Source organism: Heptranchias perlo, chromosome 16 (assembly GCF_035084215.1).
Source record: "Heptranchias perlo isolate sHepPer1 chromosome 16, sHepPer1.hap1, whole genome shotgun sequence".
In the NCBI taxonomy this organism is placed as follows: domain Eukaryota; kingdom Metazoa; phylum Chordata; class Chondrichthyes; order Hexanchiformes; family Hexanchidae; genus Heptranchias; species Heptranchias perlo.
In genome coordinates this window covers 51,538,590-51,561,308 of record NC_090340.1, presented here as the reverse complement: position 1 = coordinate 51,561,308, position 22,719 = coordinate 51,538,590, and the positions used below count along the sequence as shown (strand labels likewise).

Below are 22,719 nucleotides of genomic sequence, written 5' to 3'. Positions count from 1 at the left end.
GCAAAGGGGGAGAGGAAGGAAGGGGAGGGGAGCAAAGAACAAAATGGATGGTCTGTGATAGGGTGGAGCGCAGGAGTGATTCAATGACAAACGGGATGATGGTGCAAGGTAAGGAGGGTGGTAATGGGACAAACAATGAAGCAAAAGATGGGTCCAGAGGAGCTGTAAATGGCAACAGCAGGATCATAACCAGCACCTGCTGTCCAAAAAAATGGAAGCAGTGGTTATGATCTGAAGTTATTGAAATCAATGTTGAGTCCGGAAGGTTGTAAAGTGCCTAATCGAAAGATGAGGTGCTGTTCCTCAAGCTTCCGTTGAGCTTCATTGGAACAATGTAGGAGGCTGAGGTTGGAGAGGTCAGAGTGGGAGTGGGATAGAGAATTAAAATGGTAAGCGACCGAAGGTCAGGGTCACACTTGGGGACTGAGCAGAGGTGTTCAGAAAAGCAATCACCCAATCTGCGTTCGGTCTCCCCAATGTAGAGGAGATCACATTGCGAGCAGCAAATACAGTATACTAAATTGAAAGAAGTACAAGTAAGACATTGTCATTAAACCTGCTGACAAGGGCAGCACTGTTGTTGTTTGGCGAACAGACCTCTAACTTGCGGAGGCTGAACTCCAACTCACCGACACCTCCTCCTACCTCCCCCTGGACCATGACCCCACCACCGAACATCAAGCCATAGTTTCTCAGGCCATCACTGACCTCATCTCCTCTGGAGATCTTGCCCCCATGGCTTCCAACCTCATGGTCCCCCAACCCCACACAGCCCGTTTCTACCTCCTTCCCAAGATCCACGAACAAGACTCTCTGTCCTCAGCCTGCTACACTGTTCCAATGAAGCTCAACGGAAGCTTGAGGAACAGCACCTCATCTTTTCATTACAACCTTCCGGACTCAACATTGATTTCAATAACTTGAGATCATAACCACTGCTCACATTTTTTCAGACAGCAGGTGCTGGTAATGGTTCTGCTGTTGCCATTTACAGCTCCTCTAGACCCATCTCTTGTTTCTTTACTTGTCCCATTACCACCTTCCTTGCCTTGCACCATCATCCCTTTTATCATTTAATCACTCCTGTCCTCCACTCAATCACAGACCTTCCCTTTTGCTCTTTCCTCCCTTCCCCCTCTCCCCCTTTGCCTGGCTCTGTACTTGCTTAAAAACTGTTAAATCTTTAAATTCTTCCAGTTCTGAAGAAAGGTTAACTCTGTTTCTTTCACCACAGATGCTGCCTGGCCCGCTGAGTGTTTCCCAGATTAACATGCAGTTGCTTCTAATGAACTATATATTTATTAGAAGTAATGTAATCCATAAAAATTCCCAACCAGAATCCACAAACTTTTTGCTCTTCAGATTAACCATTCAGCCAACAAGCTGTAAAGCACATTTTTAAAAACAATTTGTGCATTTGTTTTGGAATGTAATCTAGTTATTGGACGTTCTACCTACTTGTGTGTAGTGGGTGCACATTGCACCAGAACATCTTTCAGGGCACCAAGGATTGCACTCGTGTGGATATGGGTAGGTGTAATCTTTGACTTCATCATACCATGCTTGAACATGGAAAGCTGGAGAACGATACCTGAAACAACAGAAACACTAATCGGTCACAGGCATTAATTACAAGTCATATTATTGATGATTCAGATTCATAAATACCCCCTAGGCAGCTCAAAACTGGGCATCCATGAGGTGCTGTGGGCTATCAGTAGCAGCAGAATTGTATTCCAGCACAATCTGTAACCTCATGGCCCGGCATATTCCTCACTCTACCATTACCAACAAGCCAGGGGATCAACCCTGGTTCAATGAGGAGTGTAGAAGAGCATGCCAGGAGCAGCACCAGGCGTACCTAAAAATGAGGTGCCAACCTGGTGAAGCTACAACTCAGGACTACATGCATGCTAAACAGCAGAAGCAACATGCTATAGACAGAGCTAAGCGATTCCACAACCAACTGATCAGATCAAACCTCTGCAGTCCTGCCACATCCAGTCGTGAATGGTGGTGGACAATTAAACAACTAATGGGAGGAGGAGGATCTGCAAACATCCCCATCCTCAATGATGGCAGAGCCCAGCACATGTGTGCAAAAGACAAGACTGAAGCGTTTGCAACCATCTTCAGCCAGAAGTGCCGAGTGGATGATCCATCTGGGCCTCCTCCTGATATCCCCACCATCACAGAAGCCAGTCTTCAGCCAGTTCAATTCACTCCACGTGATATCAAGAAACAGCTGAGTGCACTGGATACAGCAAAGGCTATGGGTCCCGACAACATCCCAGCTGTAGTGCTGAAGACTTGTGCTTCAGAACGAGCCGCACTTCTAACCAAACTGTTCCAGTACACTACAACACTGACATCTACCCGACAATGTGGAAAATTGATCAGGTATTACCTGTCCACAAAAAGCAGGACAAATCCAATCCGGCCAATTACTGCCCCATCAGTCTACTCTCAATCATCAGTAAAGTGATGGAAGGTGTCATCGACAGTGCTATCAAGCGGCACTTACTCACCAATAACCTGCTCACCGATGCTCAGTTTGGGTTCCGCCAGGACCACTCGGCTCCAGACCTCATTACAGCCTTGGTCCAAACATGGACAAAAGAACTGAATTTCAGAGGGGAGGTGAGAGTGACTGCCCTTGACATCAAGGCAGCATTTGACCGAGTGTGGCACCAAGGAGCCCTAGTAAAATTGAAGTCAATGGGAATCAGGGGGAAAATTCTCCAGTGGCTGGAGTCAGACCTAGCACAATGGAAGATGGTAGTGGTTGTTGGAGGCCAATCATCTCAGCCTCAGGACATTGCTGCAGGAGTTCCTCAGGGCAGTATCCTAGGCCCAACCATCTTCAGCTGCTTAATCAATGGCCTTCCCTCCATCATAAGGTCAGAAATGGAGATGTGCGCTGATGATTGCACAGTGTTCAGTTCCATTTGCAACCCCTCAGATAATGAAGCAGACCGTGCCCGCATGCAGCAAGACCTGGACAATATCCGGGCTTGGGCTGATAAGCGGCAAGTAACATTCGCACCAGACAAGTGCCAGGCAATGACCATCTCCAACAAGAGAGAGTCCAACCACCTCCCCATGACATTCAACGGCATTACCATCGCCGAATACCCCACAATCAACATCCTGGGGGTCACCATTGACCAGAAACTTAACTGGACCAGCCACATAAATACTGTGGCTACAAAAGCAGGTCAGAGGCTGGGTATTCTGTGGCGAGTGACTCACCTCCTGATTCCCCAAAGCCTTTCCACCATCTACAAGGCACAAGTCAGGAGTGTGATGGAATACTCTCCACTTGCTTGGATGAGTGCAGCTCCAACAACACTCAAGAAGCTCAACACCATCCAGGACAAAGCAGCCCGTTTGATTGGCATCCCATCCACCACCCTAAACATTCACTTCCTTCACCACCGGCGCACTGTGGCTGCAGTGTGTACCATCCACAGGATGCACTGCAGCAACTCGCCAAGGCTTCTTCGACAGCACCTTCCAAACCCGCGACCTCTACCACCTAGAAGGACAAGGGCAGCAGGCACATGGGAACAACACCATCCCGACTTGGAAATATATCGCCGTTCCTTCATCGTCGCTGGGTCAAAATCCTGGAACTCCCTACCTAACAGCACTGAGGGAGAACCTTCACCTCACGGACTGCAGCGGTTCAAGAAGGCGGCTCACCACCACCTTCTCAAGGGCAATTAGGGATGGGCAATAAATGCTGGCCTCACCAGGGACACCCACATCCCATTAACGAATAAAAAAAAAATCTTAACTTTATGTGATAGCGTAAAACGGGTGATAGCAAATCAGCAACCCATTTACATCGCTTCCGATTTTTGTGATTTTCGACTTCAATGGAAATAAAAATCGAGAGAGATGTAAAATAGGCTGCTAATTCACTATCACCCGTTTTACACTGTCACACAAAGTTAAGAGTTGCCCCATTTTGTCGCACATAGTTCAAATACAGTTTCAAAACATCTTAAATTTATCTAAATACTAGTTGATCTCCCATTACACCGTGAGTCAAGATAATGTGTAGTCTTCGGGTGAAGCAGGGTTAGAGAGCAGGGTATAATTCGACCAGGGTGTGTGCAGACATAATTCTATCCACTTTTTAAAGTCTCAAGTTCTGTCCTTACTTTTATATAATAATACTTTGATTTTATATTATTATTTAGTTAAGTAGCAAAACTTGCAGCAATTTGGGATGCAGAGAAGTAGAGATGTTTGGACCAAAGGCATTTCTCTGAGGAGTTGTGAGAAGCTAAACTGAGGTGCTACAATGCCGTCACTGGCAGGAGGGTGTAATTACAGTGTGACAAGTTTACATAGGCAGTTTCCATTATAAGAAGGAGAATTTATAAGTGCATGCAAATGTAAGATTTTTTAATATATTACTAGTTGATCTCATGTGGTGTTACAGACAGTAAGTCAGAGAATATGGTCTTTTGCTTACCTGTCTCTCTTTTTTTAATTTAATCTCAGGTTGTGGCCATTTATTCCTCGTTTCCCTGAATTTTTGATACATAGGGCAGTTAAGAGTCAACCACATTAGTGTGGGACTGGAGTCACATATAGGCTAGGCCGGGTAAGGATGAGAGGTTTCCTTCCAGTTGAGTTTTTACAACAATCTGACCAATCATGATCACTTTTAGCTCATGCCAGCTTTTCAAATGTATTTTAATTGAATTCAAATTCCCAACTGCCATGGTGGGATTTGAACTCACATTCTCAGGGTTATTAGTCCAAGCCTCTGCATTACAAGTCCAATAACATGGAGTCCAATAACTCCACAACTGGAGTACTGAGTGCAATTCTGGACACCGCACTTTAGGAAGAATGTGAAGGCTTTAGAGAGGGTGCAGAAAAGATTTACTAGAATGGTTCCAGGGATGAGGGACTTCAGTTATGTGGATAGACTGGAGAAGCTGGGGTTGTTCTCCTTAGAGCAGAGAAGGTTGAGAGGAGATTTGATAGACGTGTTCAAAATCATGAAGAGTTTAGATAAAGTAAATAAAGAGAAACTGTTCCCATTGGTGGAAGGGTCGAGAACCAGAGAACACAAATTTAAGGTGATTGGCAAAAGAACCAAAAGCGATGTGAGGAAAAGCTTTTTTATGCAGTGAGTATTTGTGATCTAGAATGTGCTAACTGACAGGGTGGAGGAAGCAGATTCAATCATGGCTTTCAAAAAGGAATTGAATAAATACTTGAAGGGAATAAAATTTGCAGGGCTACGGGGAAAGAGCGGGGGAATGGTACAAACCGGATTGCTCTTACAAAGAGCCGGCATGGGCTCAATGGGCCAAATGGGCTCATTCTTTGCTATAACGATTCTATGATTCTAACATAACCACATAACCACCTACACTACTGTACCAATCTTCTGCTTCTGTCTGTCTGTCTGTCTGTCTCTCTCCTTCTCTGCTCTTCTGCTACTCTCACTCTTTTCTTCTCACTCTAAATCTATGCTTCTCTCTCTGTCCTCTTTTCATTTTCTTCTGACATTTTTCTTTTCTTTCGGATGGGTGGTCATGGATGACAGGGCATGGTGTGGCAGGGATAGGAGCTACCAATGGCTGCAAGCTACATGTGGGGTGAGGGTTGGAGGGAAGCCGTGCTCCTCAGCAGCTCCCTTCACATTCCCATCCCCAATCATTCATGCTTTGCCTACCCTCTTGTTTACATCGTGTCTCCTACACCTTCACTTTTCCATTACATCTTCCCCTTCCTACCACCCCTCACTCCCATCACCACCCCACCTTTGAACTACCCATTCCGCCCCTGTATACTTCCCTCCCTCTTGCTCTGCTATCACTCACCTCATCTTTAACCCCCCCATCCAGTCCATTCCCACTCCAATCCCAAGGCAGGTGGCAAGAAGCCAGAAGTCCCCTCACTCTCAAGCTGCCTGCCTCCTCCAGCACCTCCTATTCTATTTGTTTCCTTCAAAATGGCTTTGTTTGCTTTCAAATTTCAACACTTGTCTGTCTGTCTGTCTCTCTCGCTCTCTCTCCCTGACTCACAGGTGTTAGCAATTAGCAACTACCTTTCCTAATGTCAACAAAACGCAGCTGATATAATTAGTTGGCTTCAACAATCAACTGATGTTTCTTTTTAAAGATTAAACTAATATTAGCATGAACAAGACATACTATTTTACCCTCTGTCTGTCACCGTCTCTCATTTTTTCTGACCTCAGTTTCTCTTCCTCAACTTAACACACTTTCTGAGTCTTATAGAATACAAAACAAAAGCTACAATTTGTATGTTGTCATTTTTCTCACTGTCTCACACACAAACACACACAGCCTCTCTTTTTAAAAAAAAACTCAATATAAACTTTACCTCAATAACATTTTGAAATTTATCCTCTGGTTTTTCAAAAGTATTTGAAGAATAACAACAGGGTGAATAGTGCTAGAAGCTGAGGAAAAATATTCCATCAATGCAGCTGACTGAACAGTGCTGATGCATCCTGGGACATTAGGTACACTGCACATGATCAGATTACACAATCCAAATTCAGCTCACGGCATCACATCTCTGGGCAAAAATATCAAATCCAACCCCAAGCTTTTGGAAGAGCCTGAGGTCTTCAAGTAAAAACTTGAATGCAGGCACTAAAGAGACAATTTAATGGATACATTTAATAATTTTACTGTGAAATACATATTTTTTATTTTATTTTTTAAAACCTTTACTTTGGATATTAGAAATTTCAGTTACTAAGAAAGAGTGACAGTCAAATTTGTGAAAGATAATTTTTCAGAAAATATTTTGAGCAATTTGTGGGGGGAAGCCACCAGCTGGTCAGATGGTGCAGTTACAGGGTAATGAGTTTTCACAAGCAAAACCTATTATAAATGTGGACATAGAAATTTATAATGGTAAAAAGTTAACACAAAAGTGTGACAATGTACAAGGTTTTGTAAGACAGCAAGTGTGTGTAATTTAATTTTTTATATAAGATATATAGTTAAATAGCAATTTGGGATGCAGTGTGGTGGAGCTGGTTGGAGCATAGTCATTTCTCCGCAGTACAGGCTGAGGAGATGTAAAACTGAGGTGCTACTATGCCACCATTGGTGGGAGGATGTAATTACAGAATGACAGTTTACTTTTGTTGTTTTCATTACAAATGTTGACACAGGAATTTATTATGGAATAAGTTGACAAAATATGTAAGGTTTTTAATATATTATAAAACAACTGTTGGACCATAACATTTTTCCATATAAAGATTCTTTGGATTGCCTAAGGGGGGTGGGGGGATGTTGTCAGAGAGGAATTTCCCAGATTATTTTTTTCTCCAATTGACCTGGGTTTTTATGTTTTTTTGCCTCTCCCAGGAGATCACATGGGGAGTGTATAATATTGTGATTCACAAGGTATCACAATTTGTGGGACAGGCTGGATGGACCAGAGGGTCTTTTCCTGTACGTCATTGTTTGTAACCCTGTACTTGTTTCAATCTGATCCATGCAAGCCATGTTGTAATGCGTTTTGATATAAGTGTAATATAACGTGCCTATCCAAGACTCTCACCTTCCCCAGTGCACTGCCAGGTTCTGACCTATTGATCTGAGCAGGTGGGCAGGACCATGATCCCAGACGCATTCATGGGCCCAGCTTTCAGCAGACCTCTCCAGTTCATTATCCCACTCCTACAAAACAACACACCATACATTGAATAATATACAAATGAAGATTCATTGAGTCAGGAGAAACACCTAGATACAGTTAAAACATTCGCTATAACAACCCAAACATATGGTTTTATAAATGTCAGTCAGTTTTATTATAGGCTTTTACATTTACTGTTCATTCATTCCCACATACCATTTCAGTTTAATGCAGTAATAATGTTTGAGAATTATCTGAATTAAAGGTGGAAACACAGTAATTCTGAGAGTGATGGAGTTATTAATTTAGATCTCTACCAACCCCTCTAAATGTTCCTTTTAACCGTCTCCTTATACTTTTTCAGTTCTGCATCTAATCTACATAAAATTCCCTTTAAGAATACATTTAGTTGGTGGGGGAAAAGATAAATCAGGGGCCTTCACTGAGTATTTAATATTAAAATGTTTAGTTTTATCAAGTAACTGTTCTGAAAAGAGTGGAGAAAATTATATCGTTACTTCTACAAATACTTATCAATTCTTTCCCCCGCTCTTTTATTTATTGCTTACTCGTGACTTCTTCACGTGGGTTATAATTTTGTTCTGACGGTACCCAAAATCTACTAGAAACAGTCACGACGTGAAAAATAAGTCTTGAGCCAGATGGAATTCCTGAGCAAACATTGGAAAGGTGTGATAAACAACGGGATTTAATGGGCTTGGCGTTGCAGAAGCCAATAAAAATATGGTTTCTTCATACTTCCTCGTGTTTATTCTACTAGATTTGCATCACCAGAAAGATGGCATGCTGCTCTGGGCAAATCAGACGCGTGCAAGCATCGCTCCCATCAATATATATATGGAGAGGAAGATGTCATGTCCCTTAATGCGGAGCTTTAGGGACAGGACAAGTGCAGCCGAGCCCTAATGCGGGAGTGCATGGACCGTCCCATACACGAGTGCATGGACCGTCCCGTGCAGCAGTGCATGGACCGTCCCGTGCAGGAGTGCATGGACCGTCCCATACAGGATTGCATGGACCGTCCCGTACAGGAGTGCATGGACCATCCCGTGCAGGAGTGCATGGACCGTCCCGTGCAGGAGTGCATGGACCGTCCCGTGCAGGAGTGCATGGACCGTCCCGTGCAGGAGTGCATGGACCGTCCCATACACGAGTGCATGGACCGTCCCGTGCAGGAGTGCATGGACCGTCCCGTGCAGGAGTGCATGGACCGTCCCGTGCAGGAGTGCATGGACCGTCCCGTGCAGGAGTGCATGGACTATCCCATACAGGAGTGCATGGACCGTCCCGTGCAGGAGTGTATGGACCGTCCCGTGCAGGAGTGTATGGACCGTCCCGTGCAGGAGTGTATGGACCGTCCCGTGCAGGAGTGCATGGACCGTCCCGTGCAGGAGTGCATGGACCATCCCATACACGAGTGCATGGACCGTCCCGTGCAGGAGTGCATGGACCGTCCCTTGTTCTTTTCCTGTAATGATCAATAAATTGGAAAGCAAAAAAAGGGAATTTCAGATAGTAATTCTGTACTTCACACAACATACAATGACATCCACCCAGGGCTATTCTCTCTCCCACACACACACAAGCGGTCTTAACTTTCAAGCAAGCTTGAAATGGGAAAAAATGACGCCAGGAAAGGAGAAAATAAACAAAATGAAGACTGAAATGACAGATTTCCATTTCCTCAGCCCAGATGTATCCAAGGTGTGTTCTGTTTTTATTAATTTATTTGAGAATTTCCCCCCATGCCCTTCCATTTATGGGACACTAACGTGATGTCCAGCCCGAGTACCCATTGATGGTGAGATCTGGTGAGATCTGTGGTCTCCCGGATCACCCAGGAGTGTTACACAAACCCCAGGCATCCACTCACCATGTACTCCATGTTGGAGGATGAAGGGTAGACCTGTCCCCTCAGGTGGTTGTGAAGTTGCAAAATCTCATCTTTGTCGATCTGTGTGATGGCTCGCTTGCTCCTGGAGTAGGGTTTGCCTCGTTCATATTTAAGCAAACTTTCGAAATGCGACGCGTTGGGCAAGATCCAGCAGCGCGATTCTTGCGCCAAGGCCATTACTCCGGCGACAATGATCCAGGATGGGAAGGGGCTCATGGCTGAGAAATGATCGATCTTAACCAACCGATTGAAGAGGTTTTAAGACCCTAATGGGCACAATCTGGAATAAAGATATCAAGAGGTCAGACTCACCTGGTGCTAAAATAACTCTACCATATATTAGCATTAAGTAGATATCCGCTGTGCCAATACACTCTGGAGTTCCTCAAAGAAAAAAACATAATTTTAAGCATTGGTTTTTAAATATAGCCTAACATTAGCATGGTCCCAACAGCCGAATGGTTTACATTGCATATTAAGATGGGGCAACCAGTGAAAGAATGTATTTTGTACAGACTGGAAGCCTTTGATATATTGGATGCTTCTACATGCTGGCCGAGGATCAGAAACCAGCGCGCAATACAGTCACCTAAATTATTTCAATAAAACAAAGCCAATTCCGGCTATTGCTGGCAATTACTTATTTTCTACTCTTCGGTTCTCTTCTCGCCAATCTCGTCTCTTTCGTTTTAACTTCCTTGCCTTCTTCTAAGTGAGAGAGTGGGACTCCAGATGAGACTGAAACTGTAAAAACCGTCCCCCTGAGCCTAACAACTTGTTCGTCCTGTTCGCCCAGAGACTAGCGGGACTGGCTGGAGATCACCGGCTATTTAACACAAAGGGGATTTTACAGATTCACTGTCTTCCAGAACTTAAACTCCACTCTGTGCAATAAAGGCAGTAAGAAACCCCGCGGGGTTTCTTACTGCCTTTATTGCACAGAGTGGAGTTTAAGTTCTGGCAGGTGTTTGATTTTTTTTTAAAAATAGGGGTAGTTTGGTGAGTTGATACAAACAATGCATTTTAGGCAAACAATCCACAGGTCACCTCTTTCACTCACCTTGCTCCAAGTCCAAGGCGAGAGGAGAAGGAAAGTTCGACTTTCTTGCGCCGCTTGACTTTTGCTCGAAAGGCTTCACTTTTGAAGTAGGGAGAGATCTCAAGTTAGAAAAGAGTACGCCCACTCAATTTCAACCGGGTTGAGGGCGATTGCCCTTCTTTTAACGTCGATTTCCCAGCTGGATTCTCGAAATCGGATTGACGGCGGTCCCTCCTTCTCTGCAGTCGATCGATTGCAGAATTTATATATTTTTGCTCGAAGCAGAAAAAAAAGCCAAGCTGGTCATTTCCTGCAAAGTGATGTTCTGACGCCATGTGGAGAAGTGACGACTTTACTTGACGCGTTCGGTAGCTTGGACCAGGGGCAAGTCTCCCAATAAGTCGGAGGCTCATTTTCTAGTTTAAGAGATTTTCTCCTTCACTGCACTCACTCTCAAGTTTTATTGATGCCGCAACAAGTTTGCAAAATAGCGCCCTTATACTTTCATATCCAGCCAGATTAAGGCTCTCCCCGAACTTGTTTCTATTGCATTAATTTTGAAACGTGCTCCCGGTGTGAAGGAGGGATGGCTCCCGGCAATGCCACTGGTCGGACGCCAAGGCAAACACTTTTATCCCGATTAATCTGAACGTGCGTTTTTTGGGGAGAAAAGTCAGGCAGAATTCCTTCCCTTCCATAATAAACGTTGGATATTGCAGGACCATCGCCAAAGTTAAACACGTCAAAGTTAATTATTCAAAAAAAAACTAACAATGCCTTTCCACAACTAATCAGATGTCTTATTCTAACATCATTCTGATCCAAACATGCAGTTTCAGTGCAGAAATCCATTCGCATTACACAGTATGCCTCATTCGCTTATAACTATTGTCCCAATTATTAGTGTTTCCGGGCTCAATACACTGAAAATTGTCGGCCACTTTCATACATCGACTTGTCGTTACATTTCGTCATTAATATCTTAAGGGATTTCAAATGCATAATTGTTTTTTCCCAATGCAGGGGCTAACATGTTTTATAGGAAATGCATCATCGGCATGAAGGGACTAGAGAAAGGTCATTGAACTGATCGAATTAGATGATGACACTGCTTGTGTAGAGGTAATTTACAGCAATCCTTATCCCAACATAATATTTGGCAGACTGGTGTCAGTTTATCACTATACTTTATAACAGCAAACGGTTGGCTAACGAAAAATACCGCTGCTCGATTGCACTTAAAATGTGTAATTACTCTTCTATTGTTCTTTCAAACTTTCTATCGATAACATATAAAAAGAACCATTTTATAAATCTTCCCGTCACTCTCCATTTAATCATACGTGCAGTGATGAATAAAGCGTAAAATATGATGTTTTATGCAAACATAAGTCAAAATTCTGAAATAACCCGCTGTCCTCGGTACATTTTGGCTGAACATTAATCGCCGGATATTTGAAGAACGTTTTATGCTTGGATAAAGATTATGTTTGGATTAAGAATTCCGTACAATAGGACTGACCAGTAGTTTGGTTCGCTGGGAGGTTATGTTTCGATCTGAATTTTGCTTGGATGGGTTTATTTGGAGTCAATAAATGGTTTTAATTAAATCTCTCTGCAAGCTTCTAGTGCAACTGCCCTCTAGCGGTGGTATAAAAAGCAAAATACTGAACTAAAACAGAAAGTACTCAACAAGTCGAGCAGCATCTGCGGAAAAAGAAACAGAGCTAACGTTTCAGGTCGCTGACCTCTGGTCAGAACTGGAAGAAGTTAACGATTTAACAGTTTTTAAGCAAGTACAGAGCCAGGAAAAGGTGTTGGGGAGGGGAGGAAAGAATAAAAGGGAAGGTCTGTGATAGGGTAGAGGGCAGGAGTGATTAAATGACAAAAGGGATGATGGTGCAAGGCAAGGAGGGTGGTAATGGGACAAGTAAAGAAACAAAAGATGGGTCTAGAGGAGCTGTAAATGACAACAGCAGAGCCACCTGCTGTCTGAAAAAAATGGGAACGGTGGTTCTGATCTGAAGTTATTGAAATCAATGTTGAGTCTGGAAGATTGTAAAGTGCCTAATCAAAAGATGAGGTGCTGTTCATCGCACTTCCATTGAGCTTCATTAGAACAATGTAGGAGGCCAAGGACAGAGAGGTCAGAGTGGAAGTGGGATGGAGAATTAAAATGACAAGCGACCGGCAGGTCAGGGTCACGCTGGCAGACTGAAGAGAGGTGTTCAGCAAAGTGATCACCCAATAAGCGTTTGGTCTCCCCAATGTAGAGGAGACCGTATCGTGAGCAACAAATACAGTATACTAAATTGAAAGAACTACAAGTAAACCGCTGTTTCACCTGGAAGAAATGTTTGGGGCCCTGGACAATGGGAAGGGAGGAGGTGAAAGGGCAGGTGTTGCATCTCCTGCGCTCGCACGGGAAGCTGCAGTGGGAAGGAGAGCAGGTGTTGGGGGTGATGGAAGAGTGGACCAGGGTGTTGCAGAGGGAGCGGTCCCTTCGGAATGCTGAAAGGGGCAGGGAGGGGAGGATGTGTTTGGTGGTGGCATTGCGCTGTTGGTGGCAGAAATGGTGGAGGATGATATGTTGAATGTGGAGGCTGGTGGGGGGAGAGGTGAGAACAAGGTGGACCCTATCTTGGTTCTGGGTGGGAGGGGGAAAGGGTGAGGGCAGAAGTGCGGGAAATGGACACGGTCAAAGGCCCTATCAACTACAGTGGAAGGGAATCCTCGGTCGTCGGCCTCCTAAATTGTTCCAATGAAGCTCAGGAAAGCTCGAGGAACCTCATCTTTCGACTGGGCACTTTATAACCTTCTGGACTCAATTGATTTCAATGACTTCAGATCATAACCACTGCTCCCCTTTTTTTTCGGACTGCAGGTGTTGGTAAAGGTTCTGCTGTTGCCATTTACAGATTCTCCAAACCTATCTTTTGTTTCTTTACTTGTCCCATTACCACCCCCTTTTGCTCCTGCCCTCCACCCTAACACAGACGTTCCCTTTTGTTCTTTCCTCCAGCCCACAACCCCCCCAACCCCACTTTAATCTTTAACTTCACCCAGTTCTGACGAAAGGTCATCAACCTGAAATGTTAACTCTGTTTCTTTCTCCACAGATGCTGCCTGGCTTGCTGAGTATTTCCAGCACAGACTAATTGCATGTCTACTGTAACCTTAGCTCCACTATAAAGAAAGACTTGCATTTATATAGCGCTTTTCACGACTTCAGGAAGTCCCAAAGCGCTTTACCGCCAATTAATTACTTTTTGAAGTCTAGTCACTGTTGTAATGTAGGAAACACAGCAGCCAATTTGCGCACAGCAAGGTCCCACAAACAGTAATGTGATGACCAGATAACTTGTGTTAGTGATGTTGGTTGAGGGATGAATATTGCCAGAACTCTGAGAAGAACTCCCCTGCTCTTCTTCAAAATAATACCATGGGATCTTTTATGTCCACCTGAGAGAGCAGACGGGGCCTCGGTTTAAACATCTCATCCGAAAGACGGCACCTCCAACAGTGCAGCACTCCCTCAGTAGTGCACAGGGGTGTCAATCTAGATTTTGTGCTCAAGTCGCTGGAGTTGGAATTAAACCCATAACCTTCTGACTCAGACGATTTTGCTACCAACTGAGCCACAGCTGAAACTATAAGGTCAGGTCAGTGAAGTACTCTTCAAATACGATATTTATAGCCAACTTAAACAATATTTTTTTTAAATCAAAGCTTTTCTGGTTGTTGACCAACATTTTCTTACAAACTCAAGAGAGACCAGTAAATAATTCACATTGAGGATTCATGTTAAAGGACTGATTTTCTCTCCCAAATACAAAATAACTTCTATTAGAATGAGGGGGAAATGGTATACAGATTGTTGCCACAAGATTTGACTGTGCCTTATTTTGTAATGCAAGAAGAAAATAAACTTTTATATACATATATATATATATATATTACATAAAATAATATTTTTCTTATTCCCCATTAGGTTGAGTTATTGGGAAACAGTGGGGGAGTGGGACTAATTGGGTAGCTCTTTCAAAGAGCCGGCGCAGGCACAATGGGCCAAATGGCTTCCTTCTGTGCGAAAATATTCTATGATTCTATGATTTGAATGAATCTCTGGGCAATTTGTTTCTCTGTCCTACTGTCACTGATTGTCCCCTGTTCTCCCTCACTATAGGTATATGCCCAATGATACATTCATTATGGGGCCATTCATTTAAATCTGTACTTTAACTAGGTTTTTCCCATTATTTACCTTTCATTAGGTTGCAATAATACATCTAGTAAAAGCTATAAATTATTCACATAAATTATGCCCATAAATAGGGCTGTTTCTCATTTCACACAGGCCACATTCGATCAGTTCATGCTAATACATATTAATTAAAATTCCTTTTTTATTAACTACTTCCAGTTTGGTATCATTTATCACTTAATTCCTCAGATCTAAATTTACAAAACAAAGCTAGTAAAACAATTGGGATTAATCTTGAGACATTTGGCAGAGTTGAGAAATCCCACAATTTATAAATCTACCTATGTGGATACCATGACTGAATCAGGTAGTCTTAGTACATAGATCTTTAAAAAGGTCCTTGTTTTTAATAAGTTTTTAAAATGTTTGACATTTATCTTTAGAATGGGCCTGTTTTATAAATCACTTAGTTATATTAAGATTTAGCCATCAAAAAGAATTATGAATATTACACATTTTTCTACTGGATTTTGATTATATCAAAATTAAAATACAGAAACAGGCCAGTCCACCCAGCCATTCTGTGTTAGTGAATATCCTCCACATGAGCAGTACTCTTAATATCATGTTCCCATATCCCTTTACCTTCATCCATCTGTCTAACCTATTCTTCACTGTTGACATGGTCTCTGTGTCAATTATGAACTCCAGTAGTGCATTCCACAGCATCACAACCCTCGCTGTAGTAGTTTCTCCCGTTCCCTGTCCTAAATCTTTTACATTTAAGCTTATATCTACATCCTGTTATTCTAGACTTCTCAATCACTGGAATAGTCTGTTTTCTATCCACTCTGTCCCATCCCTCCTTATTTTAAACATCTCTATCAAATCACCCCATAATCTCCTCTGTTCTAATAAACACTGTTTTTGGAAGAGCCATTCATAGATTTACTGCAAAGCCCAGAATCAAGACAGTGGTAAATTCAAACTATGTAGCATACAACCCAATGTCCTGCACTGATCAAAGATCAGCAGCGGCACACTTCAGCCACAAGACCTGACTGTTCATTAATGCTATGACTGGAAGATTTTACTGGAACCCATGGGGAGAAAATAAAAAATAAATCTCAAACTATTCAACAACGTACAACTTCCAAACAATGCAGAGCACATGAACACCTGTAATTACTGTAATGTCACACCACATAGACATAAATTTAGGGAGTCTGACGATTTCACAAATACATCAAGTTCCATCACAAATCTTTAGATTCATCTTCAACCACACCTTCAGTTACCTCTCCTAACTCCTGTTCAGTGTCCATTCCCATCCCACCATTTTGTGAATTGCTTTGGAATGTTTTACTACACTGAAGGTGCAGTATAAGTGCAAATTGTTGATGAAATATTCTGCGCTGCCATGAGTTGAAAAGATAACAGGAAGTGCAGCTGAGATTCTGTGCTCAGCACCTTCAGTAAAGTAGTGTACTGCGAATTGGAGGGAGAAAAATGAATTTGACAACATTGAAAGTTTATGATTCATTATGTGTAAAATAATTAGCATGTAAACAAAAGAGGAAATTAGTGTTAAATGGAACAATCATATAGCAGATCAGGAAAAAGATTAAGAGATTATTGTGGATAAATCTACAAAACCAATGCTTGGCTAATGAAAAGATAAATAAGCTACCGGTTTGCATTAGCAGAGGGATAGAAGACAAATCAAACAAGATTATATTGTAGATAGCAAGCAGTTTGAATGAGCCTTGTCTCAGCATTAGCATTCCCGCCTGAGTTGGAAGGTTATAGGTTCAAGCCCCACTCCAGACAGTCATGGCGAGTGGAAACAAGTGTTCCGGACTCTGAATACTGGGTTGGCATCCAGCAGGGTACTCACATCCAATGGGAGTAGAGTGGCGACCCTTCCCTCCCACTCCTCCATTGTATATAGCTAGCTCCCCCAGTTGTGAATCAGGCTAGCAACCCATCCACATAAAAAGGGTCTTTTTTATGGAACCAAAGAGGTACAGAGAAAAACAAACAAAGTAGCCCCACCTATTAAGACCATGAGTTATCAGGAAAAATTAAAGAAGTTGTATTTGCTTTCTTTATTAAGAAACTTTGAGGTGTCCTAATTAAGAGATAATGAAGAGAATTGACAAAGTTGATCCAGGCAAATTGTTCATTATGGCAAGACTTCAAATATAAGGACATAAGTTGAAAATGAAGAAGTTAGGAGTAAGAATGGACGATAGGTGGAGACTTTTTGCACAAAGGGCAATAGTGTTGTGGAATAAATTACCAGGGAAGGCCATTGAAGCAAACCGTATAAATGAATTCAATATGGAAATAGATTTGTTTCTGAAGAGGGATGTGACAGAGGGATGTCGTGAGAAGGCGAGTAAGTAGGGTTGAGATCAATCCAGGGATGGGGCTTGTTGGACAGAAATGGCTTTTTCTATTACTTGAAGTGCCTGTTTTTATGAGCTGCTAAGTGTACATGACCTCACTTGTTCGCTAAGTGCTGATGTCCACCATCTGGAACTAGTTTTTCTTGTTTACAAAAGTAGAAACTATTAGCACAAACACATCCTTCCAGTACTGATGCACATACCTCTAATCGGTTGCATGCTTCCTTTGTAGTCAACTGTTGAGAACAAAAAATTTAGAATACTCTATTGAGCAATTTTGTTTAATTCTTTTCCTATGTTCATTTGGCCAGACTTGTAACCAATAGCAAGTCAGGAATCAAAATATCTGCATTCCAGCAAAAGACCAGCACAAATGGTTAGCCTAGTTTTGACTTCCTCATCCTGTGTTGCCGGCCTTCAGGGTCAAATGAAAGAACATAAGAAATAGGAGCAGGACTAGAAGTAGGACATATGGCCCCTCGAGCTTGCTCCGCCATTCAAAAAGATCATGGCTGATCTTCGACTCAACTCCACTTTCCCGCCCGATCCCCATATCCCTTGGTTCCCTTGAGAGTCCAAAAATCTATTGATCTCAGTCTTGAATATACTCAACGACTGAACATCCACAGTCCTCAGGAATAGAGAATTCCAAATATTCATAATCCTCTGAGTGAAGAAATTCCTCATCTCAGTCCTAAATGTATCCTGAGACTATGTCCCTTAGTTCTAGACTCTCCAGCCAGGAGAAGTAGCCTCTCAGCATCTACCATGTCAAGCCCTCTAAGAATCTTATATGTTTCAATGAGATCACCTCTCATTCATCTAAACTCCAGAGAGTATAGGCCCATTCTACTCAATCTCTCCTCATAGGACAACCCTTTCATCCCAGGAATCAATCTAGTGGACCTTCATTGCACCGCCTATAAGGCAAGTATATCCCTCCTTAGGTAAGGAGACCAAAACTGCACACAGTACTCTGGGTGTGGTCTCGCCAAAGCCCTGTACAATTGCAGCAAAACTTCCTTACTCTTGTACTCCAATCCCCTTGCAATAACATACCAAGAATAAGATTTAACCTGCTGCTGTGACATCAAAGCCTGAATGTACAGGATGCATCTAGCAATAGGGAAAGCCCATTTATGCAGCAGATTGGAGCCTCTACTGTTTTTTTTTCACAGAATCATACAGCACAGGAGGCCATTTGGTCCCTCGTGCCTGTATCGGCTCTCTGAAAGAGCTACCAATTAGTCCCACAGCCCGACAAATGTTTCCTTTTTAAATATATATCCAATTCCCTTCTGAAAGTTACGAGTGAATCTACTCCCACCACCCTTTCAGGCAATGCATTCCAGATTATAACTTGCTGAATAAAAAAAATTATCATCTCCCCCCTGGCTTTTTTGCCAATTATCTTAAATGTGTCCTCTGGTTACCGACCCTCCTGCCAGTGGAAAGTTTCTCCCTACCTACACCATCAAAACCCCTCATAGTTTTGCATACCTATTAAATCGCCCCATAACCTTCTCTGTTCTAAGAAGAACAATCCCAGCTTCTCTAATCTCTCCATATAACTGAATTTCCTTATCCCTGGTACCATTCTGGTAAATCTCTTCTGCACCCTCAAAGGCCTTGACATCCTTTCTAAAGTGTAGTGCCCAGAATTGAACCCAATACTCTAGCTAAGGTCAAAACAGTGATTTATAAAGGGTTAGCATAACTTTCTTGCTTTTGTACTTTTTGCCTCTAATTATAAAGCCTAGGATCCTGTATGCTTTTTTTTTTAAACAGCCTTATCAACTTGCCTTGTCACCTACAAAGGTTTGTGTATGTGAACCCCCAGGTCTCTCTGCTCCTGCACCCCCTTTAACAATTTTGCCATTTAGTTTATATTGCCTCTCCTCATTTTTCCTTCCAAAATGCATCACTTCACACTTCTTTGCTTTAAATGTCATCAGCCATGTGTCTGTCCATTTCATCAGTTTGTCTATGTCCTCCTGAAGTCTGCTACTATCCTCCTCACTATTTACTACATTTCCAAACTTTGTATCATCCACAAACTTTAAAATTATGCCCCCTATACCCAAGTCCAGGCCATTAATATATCAAAATGAGCAGCGGTCCTAATACCAACCCCTGGGGGGGGGGGGGGGGGGGCACCACTGTTTATTTCCCTCCAGTCTGAAAAATAACAGTTCACTGCTGCTCTCTGTGTCTCAGCCAAATTCATATCCCCGCTGACATTGCCCCTTTAATCGCATAGGCTTCATGGGATTTTTTTTAAGGTGTAAAGTACAGAGATCAACAATGCAACTCTTTGTATCTCAAGGGAAAATTAAAGCCAAATGATACATGGGTTATCCGCCCAAAAGACTCTCCAGAGATATATGGCTTATTAAGCACATTGGCTAATGATTCTTGGTAAGCAAACTACCCAAAATTGGCATAGCGTCAACTTAACTCAATCCCTTACTTGTAGATTCAATCCAATACACTACGTAGTTTCAATTTTGCTGTCTGTTCAATCAGCCAAAGACACTATAGATACAGAGACTAGGACGAGAGATGGCGCGGGAGGTTATCTTGTACAGATTTGCCTGGTTGAGAATTTCAAACTTCACACCTAATCTTGAGAAGTAGGAAAGCTGTTTGGTGAACATACTGAAGTCACTTTATATAGCAACAATAAAATAAAGAGCCCTACACTTAGCATAATGGCAGAGCCCAGTCCAGAATAAGACAAAAGGTACATGTAAAATGATAATGCACTCATTATATGGGAGTGTTATTCAAGTAGTCAGTGTTCAGATATGACAGAAAAGAGGTGGTATGCAAAAGCCCAATGCAAAGTTTCTCTCAGCAGTGCCAGCAGCTCCAATGTTGTAATTTATTTTGGGATGGGGGGGGGGGGGGGGGAGTGAAAGAGAACTGCATCAATCAATCCACAACCACCTTGAAGTTGTTAGTGAGATATACAGAGAAACTGTGAGAAGGCATCACACCTACACTTCATAAAATCTAATCCCTAAACTCAGAGGAGAGAAATTAAATCAGCTGGGATTTGAACTGATTTCTCAGCAACTGTATGTCAGAACTGCATTTCAATTCAATTGATTTGTGATCCTATTGAAAATACTGGCCCTCATTTACCTTCTGCATACCATGATAAAAGTTCAATGTTTATGTACAAGTTGCATTTATATAGCACCTTTAATGTAGAAAAATGTCCCACAGTGCTTCATGGAGGTGGAAAAAAACTGAAATAATGCACTTTAGGGAAGGAAACCTGCCGTCCTTACCCGGTCTGGCCTATATGTGACACCAGACCCACAGCAATGTGGTTGATTCGTAATCACCCTCTGAAATGGCCTAGCAAGCCACTCAGTTGTACAATCTCACTACAGAAAGTCACAATAAGAATAAAACCGGACGGACCACTAGGTTCCGGACATGACAAAGGCAAACCAAGCCCAGTAGACCCTGCAAAGTCCTCCTCACTGACATCTGGGGACTTGTGCCAAAATTGGGAGAGCTGTCCCACAGACTAGTCAAGCAACAGCCTGACATAGCCATACTCTCAGAATCATACCTTTCAGCCAACAGCTCAGACTCTTCCATCATCCCTGGGTATGTCCTGTACCACCGGCAGGACAGACCAACCAGAGGTGGCGGTACAGAGCTATACAGGCAGGAGGGAGTGGCCCTGGGAGTCCTCAACAATGACGTCGGACCCCATGAAATCTCATGGTATCAGGTCAAACATGGACATGGAAACCTCCTGCTGATTACCACTTACCGCCCTCCCTCAGCTGATGAATCAGTCCTCCTCGCTGTTGAGCACCACTTGGAGGAAGCACTGAGGGTAGTAAGGGCACAGAATGTACTCTGGGTGGGGGACTTCAATGTCCATCACCAAGAGTGGCTCGGTAGCACCACTACTGACCCAGCTGGCCGAGTGCTGAAGGACATAGCTGCCAGACTGGGCCTGCGGCAAGTGGTGAGTGAACCAACACGAGGGAAAAACCAACTTGACCTCGTCCTCACCAATCTGTCGCAGATGCATCTGTCCATGACACTATTGGTAGGAGTGACCACCGCACAGTTCTGGTGGAGACGAAATCTCGTCTTCACACTGAGGACACTGTCCAACGTGTTGTGTGGCACTACCACCGTGCTAAATGCGAGAGGTTCAGAACAGATCCAGCAGCTCAAAACTGGACATCCATGATGAGCTGTGGGCCATCAGCAGCAGAATTGTATTCCAGCACAATCTGTAACTTCATGGCCTGGCATATTCCTCACTCTACCATTACCAACAAGCCAGGGGATCAACCCTGGTTCAATGAGTGGAAGAGCATGCCAGGAGCAGCACCAGACATACCTAAAAATGAGGTGCCAACCTGGTGAAGCTACAACACAGGACTACATGCATGCTAAACAGTGGAAGCAATGTGTTATAGACAGAGCTAAGTGATTCCACAACCAACAGATCAGATCAAAGCTCTGCAGTCCTGCCACATCCAGTCGTGAACGGTGGTGGACAACTAAACTAATGGGAGGAGGAGGCTCTGCAAACATCCCCATTCTCAATGATGGCAGAGCCCAGCTGGTGAGTGCAAAAGACAAGGCTGAAGCGTTTGCAACCATCTTCGGCCAGAAGTGCCGAGTGGATGATCCATCTCGGCCTCCTCCTGATATCCCCACCATCACAGAAGCCAGTCTTCAGCCAATTGGATTCACTCCATGTGATATCAAGAAACGGCTGAGTGCACGGCTGGATACACCAAAGGCTATGGGCCCCGACAACATCCCAGCTATAGTGCTGAAAACCTGTGCTCCAGAACCAGCCGTGCCTCTAGCCAAGCTGATCCAGTACAGCCTCAACACTGGCATCTACCCGACAATGTGGAAAATTGCCCAGGTATGTCCTGTCCACAAAAAGCAGGACAAATCCAATCCAGCCAATTACTGCCCCATCAGTCCACTCTCAATCATCAGCAAAGTGATGGAAAGTGTTGTCGACAGTGCTATCAAGCGGCACTTACTCAGCAATAACCTGCTCACCAATGCTCAGTTTGGATTCCGCCAGGACCACTCGGCTCCAAACCTCATCACAGCCTTGGTCCAAACATGGACAAAAGAGCTGAATTCCAGAGGTGAGGTGAGAGTGACTGTCCTTGACATCAAGGCAGCATTTGACCCAGTATGTCACCAAGGAGCTCTAGTAAAATTGAAGTCAATGTGAATCCAGGGGAAATCTCTCCAGTGGGTGGAGTCATACCTAGTACAAAGGAAGATGATAGTGGTTGTTGGAGCCAATCATCTCAGCCCCAGGACATTACTGCAGGAGTTCCTCAGGGCAGTGTCTTAGGCCCGACCATCTTCAGCTGCTTCATCAATGACCTTCCCTCCATCATAAGGTGAGAAATGGGGATGTTCGCTGATGATTGCACAGTGTTCCGTTTCATTCGCAACCCCTCAAATAACAAAGCAGCCC

General features: G+C 43.4%; 1 protein-coding gene across 1 annotated transcript in view; it reads right to left on the bottom strand.

Moving 5' to 3' along the window:
- The window catches only part of crispld2 (cysteine-rich secretory protein LCCL domain containing 2), a 51,585-nt gene extending 40,734 nt beyond the window's left edge, over positions 1-10,851 (bottom strand). Inside the window, exons 1-4 of the mRNA XM_067998119.1 lie at positions 10,632-10,851; positions 9,551-9,851; positions 7,579-7,697; positions 1,459-1,591 (exon numbers count right to left, since the gene is read on the bottom strand). Coding sequence (XP_067854220.1) covers positions 1,459-1,591; positions 7,579-7,697; positions 9,551-9,787 — 489 coding nt within the window. The 5' untranslated portion in view covers positions 9,788-9,851; positions 10,632-10,851. The remainder of the gene's footprint in view (positions 1-1,458; positions 1,592-7,578; positions 7,698-9,550; positions 9,852-10,631) is intronic.
- Between the last annotated feature and the right edge of the window lie 11,868 nt (positions 10,852-22,719).